The sequence below is a fragment of the Callospermophilus lateralis genome, chromosome 15, assembly GCF_048772815.1.
Source record: "Callospermophilus lateralis isolate mCalLat2 chromosome 15, mCalLat2.hap1, whole genome shotgun sequence".
NCBI lineage: Eukaryota > Metazoa > Chordata > Mammalia > Rodentia > Sciuridae > Callospermophilus > Callospermophilus lateralis.
Window position 1 is genome coordinate 67864892 of NC_135319.1, and position 11457 is coordinate 67876348.

At 48.5% G+C, this 11457-nt stretch overlaps 1 protein-coding gene across 2 annotated transcripts; it reads left to right on the plus strand.

Annotated features, from left to right (window-relative positions):
• The first annotated feature begins 230 nt into the window (after window positions 1–230).
• On the plus strand, window positions 231–9106 carry Sfxn3 (sideroflexin 3). Of its 2 annotated transcripts, none has more exons than XM_077105330.1 (11): window positions 231–392; window positions 1554–1717; window positions 2852–3026; window positions 3362–3456; window positions 3824–3899; window positions 4073–4158; window positions 4993–5120; window positions 5313–5362; window positions 6607–6656; window positions 7276–7323; window positions 7632–9106. In XM_077105330.1, exons 2-11 carry the CDS (start codon window positions 1557–1559, stop codon window positions 7726–7728), a joined length of 966 nt encoding a protein of 321 aa, XP_076961445.1. In that variant the 5' UTR covers window positions 231–392; window positions 1554–1556; the 3' UTR covers window positions 7729–9106. The 2 variants fall into 2 exon arrangements, with proteins under 2 accessions (XP_076961445.1, XP_076961446.1); XM_077105331.1 differs by lacking the exon at window positions 231–392 and adding an exon at window positions 462–523.
• The last annotated feature ends 2351 nt before the right edge of the window (window positions 9107–11457 follow it).

Consider the following 11457-nt stretch of genomic DNA (forward strand, 5'->3'; position numbering starts at 1 on the left):
GCACCTATACCCCTGCGGCAGGGACCGGGTGCCTCTGGAGGCCCGCCAGGGCATTGCAAGAGAAGCGAAGCGGGCAGTGGTGCGGCTCCTCCCTTCCTCTCTCTGGATGGGGAGTGGGGCCAGAACAGATCTCTGCGGTAAGACTCGTTCTGGGAGGCCTCACGGGACCTAGTCCTGGCGGCCCTGGCTGGGAGCGTATCCCCAAATGACATCTACCGCCCCCAGGGCCTTCCAGGTTTGGGGCTGGCTAAGCGAACAAGCCAGAGGGAGCCAGCTTCCCTCCCTGCTGCTCAGCGTCATGTGTGACGTCCGGCTTGAAGACTGGGAGGGCCACAGTCGCGCGGAAAGGAAGGCGGGTCTGAGATCTGCAGAGGCAGGCAATCCCGGAAAGCGTGAGTGCTCCCTGTCCAGGCAGGGAACGGGAATTAGGGGAGTGGAGGGTAAGGGGTGGGGGTTGGAGAAGGATGCTTGCCTTGAAACGTGCTCTTTATCCTGGGGATTCAGTATCTCGGCCTCTGTGGAGGTCTGTGGTGCACAAGGGGAGGCTGGCAGGGGTGGGGGGGTTGTGTGGGAGTGTCATTTAGCATCTGCAACTGATGGATGTGAGCTCTCTGTGTGTGTAATGGTCTTTATGGTTGGTGTATTGTGTCCACCCTGTTTGTATGTCTGGGTCGGGCGTGCATATCTTTGTGTGTGGGTATGTGAGAGTGAGAGAGAGTTGGGTGTGCCTGCCTTAGGGGAGGAAGTAGGGTTGGAGGGGATTAGTCATTCTGCAGGATTTTGCCTAGCACGGACAGATGGCTGCTCCTGGCTTTCCTCTCTGCTGGGTTACGGGGTATCCACTGAATCCTGCTCTTTCTGGAGGTAGTTGGTTCAGAGAGAAGCAGATGGGTGTCTGTGGCAGTCCTGCCTTGCCAGGGAACAGGAAGAGCTTTGGGTCACCCAGTGTGGCTTGGGGAAAATGGGTTTGAACATAGGACATGTGCATGCCCACATGAATGCATATGGCTTACAGAGTGTCCTGTTTGAGATCTGGGATAAGCCCAAAGAGCTCTGGTTGTCCGCCAATCAGGGGCTGGAACATGGGATGTCTTTTGCCATCTTCTCAAATAGGCAAGGGGGTTTATATCTACATATCAGGGCAGCTGGGGCCTGAAGCTGACATGGGCATGGCTGTGTCATGCACATATTACACCTTTCTGTGCAAGTAGAGCTCATAAGTAGCTGCACAGGATTAATTGTTGCTCATGCATCAACTACACACATGTAAATCTTTACTCATGAAAATCTGCACCAGGTCAGAGCCCAGGGTAACCTATTTTCTAGTTCTTCTCTTCCCCTCCCCCTCTTCCAGTGTTTGTAGGTCCCTGGCTAGGACATTGCCTAGGAAACAACTCCTCCTCTACCCTTGCTTACCTATCTGGAGTCACCTTGAGCTCTTGAAGAGACAGGTGATAGGCTCAGAAACTAGGGCAGGGCCATCAAAGCTTCCCCCAGGTGAAGCTGTTGGACTCCCTCCTTGAAGCCCTCTGACCCTTGTCCCTGCCTTGCAGAAAATGGGTGAATTGCCCTTAGATATCAACATCCAGGAACCTCGCTGGGACCAGAGCACTTTCCTGGGCAGAGCCCGGCACTTCTTCACTGTTACTGATCCTCGAAATCTGCTGTTGTCTGGGGCTCAGCTGGAAGCTTCTCGCAACATTGTGCAAAACTACAGGTGACTCCCATCTGACACTGTGTCTTAGGGTGTCATTCACTGTCATTAATCTAGTACATTTTGTACCTGCCTTCCTAAACTTACAAGTCCCATTCCACAACCCCCTCACTCCCTGACCCCATTTGCTGGCACCTCTCCATGGCACAGAGCTTTAATCTAAAGAACTTTTGGGTATTTGGGTTGAGGAAGTAACATTGATATTTATGAGTGGAAGGCTGCTCTATGTTTCACAAACCACCATAGGAACTTTTCCCACTGTTGGTCTACTGTTGGTCTACTCCTGCCAAGGAGGTAGGAGGACATCCCTTTTGTCTTCAGAATCAAAAGTTCTTGTGATGCTTCCCACCATTTTTTTTTTTTTTTTTTTTTTGGTATTGGGGATTGAACTCAGGGGCACTCAATCACTGAGCCCCATCCCCAATCCTATTTTGTATTTTATTATTATTTTTTTTTAAAGAGAGAGTGAGAGAGGGGAGAGAGAGAGAGAGAGAGAGAGAGAATTTTTTAATATTTATTTTTTAGTTATTGGCGGACACAACATCTTTGTTTGTACATGGTGCTGAGAATCGAACCCGGGCCGCACGCACGCCAGGCGAGCGCTCTACCACTTGAGCCACATCCCCAGCCCATATTTTGTATTTTATTTAGAGACAGGGTCTCACTGAGTTGCTCAGCACCTCGCTTTTGCTGAGACTGGCTTTGAACACATGATCCTCCTGTCTCAGTTTCCCAAGCCACTGGAATCATAGGCGTGTGCCACTGTGCCTGGCCCAGCCATTTTTGACTTGTCAAACCACCATCAGGGCTGGGGATATAGCTCAGTTGGTAGAGTGCTTGCCTTCCATGCACACAGCCCTGTGTTCAATCCCCAGCACACACACACACACACACACACACCACCACCACCACTATCTATGGCTTAGCAGAAAATGTGTGGCTAGAAGGGAAATTGAACTAGGAACCTCCACTTCTGGGACCCTTTGCTTCTCCCAAAGAGTCAAGGAACTCTTTTATCCTGAGATGGGGGGCCAAAGTTCCTAGTCCTCTGCCCAGAGTTTTCTGAGCAGGGTAAACAGAACTTTAGAGGGCAGATTGTCCTCTTAGAACAATTTGGTTCCTTGTCAACTTCTGCAGGGCTGGGGTAGTGACCCCAGGGCTCACCGAGGACCAGCTGTGGAGGGCCAAGTATGTGTACGACTCTGCCTTCCATCCAGACACAGGGGAGAAGGTGGTCCTGATTGGCCGCATGTCAGCCCAGGTGCCCATGAACATGATGATCACTGGCTGCATGCTTACGTTCTACAGGCAGGTCTTATCCCATGTCCCCTTCCTGAGTGATCCAAGCTAGAGTATAGCTAGGTGTCTCCTCTTTGGGCCAATTTGGGTAGAGAATAGTGGGTGGGCAGGAGCTTGTTTTAGAATCCCTCCCATTCCTCAGAACGCAGCCTTGGGGGTCCCCCACCCCAGAGTCAGTGGGTCTACTTGTATGAGGGGAGCATATAAGGGTTATCAGAGCAGGTTCTAGGGTCATCAACTGGATTCTCCTGAGGGTTTGTGAGTAACCGTTGGGATTTCACTATAGGGGTCCAAAGATGAGAGACACTGTAGAGGGAGAAATAAAACTGATTTTGATCCCTCAGGAAGACCCCGACTGTGGTGTTCTGGCAATGGGTGAACCAGTCCTTCAATGCTGTTGTTAACTATTCCAACCGCAGCGGCGATGCTCCCATCACTGTGCAGTGAGTGCCGGTCCCTGGGAAAAACTGTGGTGCCTTTTCCCAGCCCACACTCTGTGCTTTCCTTGTCACTCCTGATCCCTGTGGGCTCTGCAGGCAGTGGCTCAGCTCTCCTCCCAGCCTAGCCTTTCCTCACTCTCCCTGCCTGAGGGTGAGGCCCTCTTGTGTATGTTTTTGGGGACTTACTCCCATTTGAGGGGAGGGAGTATGGTTTCCAGGCAAGTTTACACTGGAGCTGGGGGGAGGGCTTTCTCTGCAATGAGACTACCCTCCTAGCCTCACGCACTGAAGATTTGGCATCTTCCTAAAGGTAAGAGCCACATGCTGGACTCTTCCTCTGTCCCTTGTCAACTGGTTCTTTAATCCACAGGCAGCTGGGAACAGCCTATGTGAGTGCCACCACTGGGGCTGTGGCCACAGCTCTAGGACTCAAATCCCTCACCAAGGTAAAGGCTTTCCCTCCATTGACCCTCCATTCATCCTTTACCCTCCTTCTTCTTCCCCATTACCATTCAATCCCATTACCTGTAGATCCATTCCTGATTGACAGGCTCCCATCTCTCCCCCAAGAGTCCCTTCCCACTCCATGGGCCACTAAAAGACGCCTTTCCTCCCCCAGCACCTACCTCCTTTGGTTGGCAGATTTGTGCCCTTTGCAGCTGTGGCTGCTGCAAACTGTATCAACATCCCCTTGATGAGGCAAAGGTAAGTAGACCTAACTCCTGTCACGTGCATGCCCAGTGTGCTTGTGATGTACCACCCAGTGTGCAGACCAGCCCAGCATGGGGACAACCCTCTCTCCTTCATTGGACATGAGCTGCTGGGCCCTACCTCAGACTGACCCTGTGTTCCAGAACAACCCAGTCCCAGTGTAGGAGAACTGGTCCCAAACTGCTGTGGACTGAGGAAGGAGGCAGGCAGATCCAGGATTACACAGAGTGCAATTTATTGGGGACTTACTGACAGAAGCACTGTCCCAGGCAGCAGCAAGATTAGGGTTTCCCATGATTTGGATCAGGAGGAGGCATATATAATAGGATGAAAGTGATTTAATTCAAGTCAAAATATACCTGATTTATCTTAAGCCATCATCAAGGACATCAACAGGGTTCTGGCACTGACAGCAACAGGGTCCAGATAGTAAACCTCCACATAGTACTCTATGGTTTTGTTTGCTTATAGTATTCTGAGAAACTGTGGGAAAAATCAATCAGGGTTACTCAGTGGTAATCATGGTGGTTATGATTCAAGATGACTACATTCATGCTGAGCTGAATCCCTATACCCTGGGATCCTTGGGTAGGAGAACCAGCCTTTTTCTCTTTCTCTGAGACAGTGTCTTTCTCAGTTGCACAGGCTGGCTTCAAACTCATGATCCTCCTGCCTCAGCTTGCCAAGTTGCTGGGATTATAGGCATATAATATTGTACCCAGCAGGAAAAGCCTTTAAGACTAGAATATGTGAGGGACTCTAGGGAGTAGCTTCCCATTCAGGTGGGACTTGGGCCCTGAATCTGACTGAAGCCACTTCTCTTCCTAGGGAGCTGCAGGTGGGCATTCCTGTGACTGATGAGGCAGGTCAGAGGCTTGGCCACTCAGTGACTGCAGCCAAGCAGGGCATTTTCCAGGTGGTGGTATCAAGAATCTGCATGGCGATTCCTGCCATGGGTGAGATAGGGGTGGCTGGGTGGGGCATGGGAAACTCTGATAGAAGCAGGGGCTGAGGTTCTCAGGGGGCTTTTGGAACTCAGGGGCAGTAAGACTCTGGGGAGAGTGAGGAGCTGTGAATGGGGTCTCCTTCCTTAGGGTTCCCAACTTTCACTCACTAACTCCCTCTCTCCCTACCCTGCTTCCCCTCAGCCATTCCCCCAGTGATCATGAACTCTCTGGAGAAGAAAGACTTCCTGAAGGTAGGTGGTTTACTCCTCCCATTCTGGAAGTGGTGGTTCTGAGAGAAGTGACCAGTTCCCTCTCTCCAGGATGGCCTGAGACTAAGATTTGCCACCATTTATCCTGGCTCTGAACCTTCATCCATTCAGCAAGAATGAACTGGGCTGTAGTGAAGGAAAACTGAGGAAGCAGAAGGAGACTGGGGAAGGAAGGAAATAGTTTCTCTACTGAGGGAAACTGTGTCATTCTGGAGGCATCCCTGTTACAGATCCGGATGGACTATGTGTGACATGATTCAATCATGCTTGACAGAGTCATGTTGTTACCGACTATGTCACCAACACTCTCTCACACACACACACACACATCCACACCCACACACACACACACACACACACACACGACAGGGAAGCAAGGCACAGGAATATAAAATATGCCTCCTTCCTTGAATTGTTTATTCACATGTATTCATTGAGTACATTTAGAGCTATGAAGCTGGCATGGAACAAGATGGTCATAATCCCTATCATGAAGTTTATAGTCTAGTGCAGAAACCAATAAACAAAGAAGCAACCAATAACTATATTATTATAAATTCTGATATGTGCTTTGTAGGAAATGTCAGAGAAGGGGTCTCTACAGACCCAAAGAATGAGAAGGAGACAGCCACTCAAAGAACTCAGAGAAGGGTGTTTCATGTAGAGAAAAGAGCCAGAGCAAAGGCTCTGAAGCAGGAACATGATTGCACATATGAGGAACAGAATGGTGGGCTCTGTGGCTGAAGTGAATGAAGGAGTGTGTGCTGAGCAGATGTTTGGGGGAAGGGAGAGATTCATACCACTGGGATCAGAGGAAGTGAGTGGAAGTTCAGAGGAGGCTTTCTGAAAGCAGCTTCTGGAGGAAGGGAGGAAAGAACAAATGTATGAAGTAAAGGCATCACTCAGACGTTCAGCTGGTATGTATCTTGGGCACACAAAGGGTATACTGTGGTTAGGGGGTGGAACCTGTTCTGAAGATCAAGTGATTGAGGGATTCCATGAGAATTGGTTCTAAGAGATGAGAATGTGTAAGGGGATGGCAGGAAACGGGACTGGCTGGAAAGGTTGCCAGCTGGAGGCCCCAATCCTGTCATGGGCTTGGAAGAAAGAAAAGGGGCATGTGTCCACAGGTTCAAAGGCAGAGCTGATGAGATAGAGCCTTGGGGGGTAAAATGGGATGGGGGTTAGGGAGGGATACAAGCCATTCCATTGTTTGTCTCCCACAGCACCGCCCCTGGCTGGGGGCACCCCTGCAGGTGGGACTGGTGGGTTTCTGGTAAGTGTGCAAGGAGTTAGCTGGGGGCATATGGGAGTGCCTTTCCTTTGTGGATGTGGGTTGGTATTTATTGCCTTTAAGACATTTACATACATCATCCATTCTGGTGTGGGTCCTAGACACCTGCGAGGCACACTGTGTGTGTTAGGGGATGGCCCCTGTCCTTGAAGGTCGAGTTCAGCTGAAGGGTTCATCTTTATCCACCAGGGGAAAACCATGGAAATATACTCTCTGGTACCATCCAGGAGGGATTCCATGAGAATTGGTTCTAAGAGATGAGAATGACCATTTAATTTTCTGATTCTGCCACTTTTCAGCCTCAGGGCTTTGAATCAGTGCTTATGAGTCTCTTTACCCAGCCAGAACCTAATGTCAGGGCTGGGTTTAATGTTTCTAAAAGATTCTTTGGCCTTTAATCAATATCTACTCTGTGGACTGGAGGTGTAGTTCAGTGGTTGAGGGCCAGTTTAGCAAGCATAAGACCCTGGATTTGATCCCCAATATGGAAAAAAAAAAATCTTCATTTCTAGGGGTATAGTCTCTCCATGGGGTAGGGTGCAGGAAGGGAGCACTCTGAGACCGAAGTTTCACAAACCTTTCTACCGCTCTTCTCTCCTAGCCTGATATTTGCCACTCCCCTGTGCTGTGCCCTGTTCCCCCAAAGAAGGTAAGTGGTGCCCACTGGCCTTGGCTGGGAACTCTGAACAGGTCCCCATAGCTCTGTGTGTGTTAGGGGATGGCCCCTGTCCTTGAAGGTCGAGTTCACAGCACTGCCTGGGCCTCCCTGGAACACACCTGGAGCTCCATGGTGTGTTCTAGGGAGGCCTGGCAAACACTCAATTGATTTGGGGGGTGGGGTAATGACAGTAAACCAGCTCTTCTGGAAGCAAAAGAGGAGGGAGGAGGATGGGATGGTGGGAGGAGGGATGGTGATCCTGGGCCTGAGGGTCTGGGTCCTGTGCTGTTCTGTTGCAGCTCTATACAAGTGAACAGGCTGGAGCCGGAACTGAGAACTCAGATCCAGGAGCAAAACCCAGGCACCGAGGTGGTTTACTACAACAAGGGGCTTTAAGGAGGGTCAGCCTTTGTCCCCTACCTCACTTCCCCGAGCTGCTGTTTTAGTGCCTCCCTTCCCTTCTATGCCACTGCCCATCAGCCTGGTACTGGGCAGAGGGTGTGGTAGGGGAGCAGTCACTGAGAGCAACAATCCATTAAGCTGGGGGAAGTGCCCTCAAAAAGTCTTTTCTTTCCTCTGATTTCAAAGAGCAGGGTCATATCACCCCTCCCTTCTGTGCTTGTGTGTCTGCACATATACATACATGATACATATATATGTTGATACATTTGGTCCTGGAAGCTAAGAGCAGACATGCTGCCTTGGGATACTCTGATATCTGGCTTCCCTCCTCAGCCTCTTGTCTACCTACCAGCAAGCCAGGTTACAGGTGAGACTTTCTTCCTTCCCTAAATTGTTCCATGGGTCAAGTCATTTCTGACAGGACCTCACCCTTTCTGGACACAGGAGGAGCCCTGGGATCTCAGGACAGAAACTGAGGGACACTAGCAGGCCAACTGGGATGAATACTTCAGATTTCTGGCACCCAACTGCTATAGCTAGCTTAAGACCTGCACCAGCAAAGGAAGCCATGTTTAAAGCCAGGAGTCAGGGGCTTATGTGTCCCTTGGTACTATACCCAATCTCTTGGAATAGCTCCATTTCTTCTCCTTTTCTCTACCAGAACAAAGGTGTTTCAGTGTCCTGTATTGCCCTTTTCTCTCCTATGTAGGTATCTTTAGGCACAATTTGAGGATTTGTTGGTCTTCTCTAACATCATAATCTCAAATATCTATATATCTATATATCTAACAATCCCAATTCTCCCCCAACCAGAAAACCACATGGGCAGAGTGAGCATTCTTCTCCTTTAAGAATCACTGTCATACTTGCTCACAAAGGGACATGTATGGGAATGGTGCTTCAACTCCACAGACCCAAAGCTTATATTTAAAGACAGGGAATATTGTGATCCATTGATCTGTAAGACATTCACAACCCCCACATTAGCTACTTCCTTCTTTTCTTTTGTGGTGCTGGGGTTCAAGCCCAGGGCCTCACACATGCTAAGCAAATGCTCTATTACTGAGCTACACCCTCAGCCCTTTCTTCTCTTTCCTGAGGCTTGGTCCTTCTCCTCCTTCCACTCTCACCTCCAAGAAGAAGAAGTAGGGTCCAGGTTCAATGTCTGGAACAAATGGAAGATGGGTTTGGGATGAAATGGGTAGCAGTGAATCCAGAGAGTAAAGTCAGGACTCCAATTCCCGTGACCTCTGGCTGAAGAGTGGGTGAGGTGGATAAAAGGGTCCAGTGGGATTTTCTGAGATCACTTTCCCTCTCCCTCTAATCCATTGTACCCGGTGATAACAGCTACGATACCATGGTTAGTCAATAAACTGCAAATATGTCTACTTCTTGATTTTCACTTGATTACACGTCCTGAGTGTCCAGGAAGAATTGCCTGCCTGCAGCCTCCCCTTCTCTCCCCAAAGTCTGGGTCTCTACCTGCCTGTAGGGAGCCTCATCTCCCAGTAGAGGGCACTCTGAGCTTTGAAAAAAAATCAATCCTTTCAATAGCACCTTTATTTTCCCTCTGAAGGTGGAGTCTTGCCTTCATTTTCCTCTTCACCAGCAGTGCTGATCACAAACCTACATATCAGTTCAGACTCTGGGCTTCTTGTTTTCCTTCAAGCATCTGTATGGAATGGTGACCTGTGGTCCCTAAGGAGGCCTCTGGAGAGAAGGCCAAGGTTTGTCTAGCTCCATCAGAGAAAAGCTATTAGGGAACCAATACCCCATCAATTCACCATGGAAATAGGCCTGGAAGGACCCCCTTGACAGTTACCCCTTTCTACTACCCTGGGGATCCTTCACACCCTCCCTACTCATGTAATATCTATCTATCTATCTATCTATCTAATCTATCTCCTGGAAAAATGATGCTGAAAGTTCACATTATGTATAGCCATTAAGGGCTACCATTAACAGCTTATAGTTGCCACTCTTCTCCCAACTCTTAGCTTTTTGGAATAAATATAAGTGAGTCTATAATAAAATCTACTCTCCATTCCCTACAGGGAGATAATTCTCACCTTCCCTTTTCATTCTAGGTGGTAGAGGAATATTTTTAGGACTGACTGGTCCTAGAGCAGCTGGAAGTGAACCTTGGCCTGGGGTCACTTACTCATCCTGGGGTATTTTCTTGGAGGTGGGGTTGATACTAGCTCCTGTTCCCTGAGTCCTTCTGTGAGGTCCCAGGATCAATGATGCCAAGTACTTTTAAGGATTCTTGATCTTTACAACCATCCCTGCCAAGTGGACATGTTATGCCCATTCTTTCTTTATTTTCTTGCGGTACTGGGGACGGAACACAGAGTGCTCTACCAATGAGCTACATCTCCAGTCCTTTTTATTTTAAGATAATGTCTTGCTACATTGTAGAGGCTGGTTGGAAACTTGCAATCCTCCTGCCTCAGCTTCCTGAGTAGCTGGGATTACAGGTATATGCCACCAAACCTGGTTTGTTATGCCCATTCTTAGCAAAAACACAGGTTTAGAGATATTAAGATAGTTGCCCATAGCAAACTGCTATTCATACTGAGGTCTGTGATACTGAAGACACTGTCCTGTATTTCTCACCTGCCAGCCAAACTTCAGGTCACTTTTCTGGTCCTTTTGACATTCCAGGGCGCCTCCTTCCTGTCTTTTTACAGACCAGCAAAACTAACAGGTCCACAAGTGTACACAAACCTTTCACGAGCTCTGCTTCCTGATGATCATGTCCTGACTGGCTTTCCTCTACCACACCCTTCTGCCATTTTGTTCTGCCTCATTCTTGGACCCAGAGGAATGAAGTCAGCTGTCTATGAACTTAGACTTCTAAACTATGAGCCTTAAATCCAAAATAAAACTTTTCCTCCTCTAAAACAAACAAACTTTCACTAACATCACTAAGGAGTTTCCAAATTTTAAGAGTCTTTTTTTTTCTTCTTCTTCTTCCCCTTAGGTGTTTCTGGGGACTGAAACCAGAACCTTGTGCATCCTGGGCAAGCAATCTACCACTGAGCTCTTTTTTAATTTTTAAATTTTGAGACAGGGTCTTGCTAAGTTGCTCAGGCTGATCTTTAACTTGTGATTCTCCTGCCTCAGCCTCCTCAGTAGCTGGGATCACAGTATGCACCACCACACCGGGTCCAAACTTGAGGGTATTATAGTCTGCATGTAAGCAAAAATTCCCTTTCTTGATTGAATATGGGATAACAGATGACCAGTTTCAATTCCATCCCATTCTGCCAATCAGACCAGCACGTCCCACCAAGCCTGCTGATTCCCTGCGTCAACTCTGGAAGGCTCTTTGTATAGTTAAGCTTTGGCCTTAGGGAATTCCCTTGAAAAGTCTTGGACTTTTACTGAAGAATTTTATGTAGGATAAACCCATTTGAGGAGTGAAGTGCAGGAATCTCTTACAAATCTGTTAAGAATGTTTTATTACAGAATTATCTGTGCTGTACAGATAATGCTAAACTGCATCAGAGAGAAAATTAACAGGGCACCAGTGGGTTGGTTAGGAAGGAGTGCTTTCCTGTCCTCTGTCCTTCCCAGTTCCACACCAGTTTCTCAAATACAACAAAAGTTAGCAACAGGGCACTTCACAGGCTCTCAAGGGACAAATCCTAGCCAGGTATACTCTCCAAATTGCTTCTATATACTTGGAATTTCCCTTAGAAATCAGCATTTGAGCAGAGA

Coding starts and splice junctions, on each gene's coding strand:
- Sfxn3 (XM_077105330.1), top strand. CDS start 1,557: ATGGGTGAATTGCCCTTAGATATCAACATCCAGGAACCTCGCTGGGAC. Junction 3,900..4,072: donor GACTCAAATCCCTCACCAAG/GTAAAGGCTTTC, acceptor TTCCTCCCCCAG/CACCTACCTCCTTTGGTTGG. Junction 6,657..7,275: donor GTGGGACTGGTGGGTTTCTG/GTAAGTGTGCAA, acceptor CTTCTCTCCTAG/CCTGATATTTGCCACTCCCC.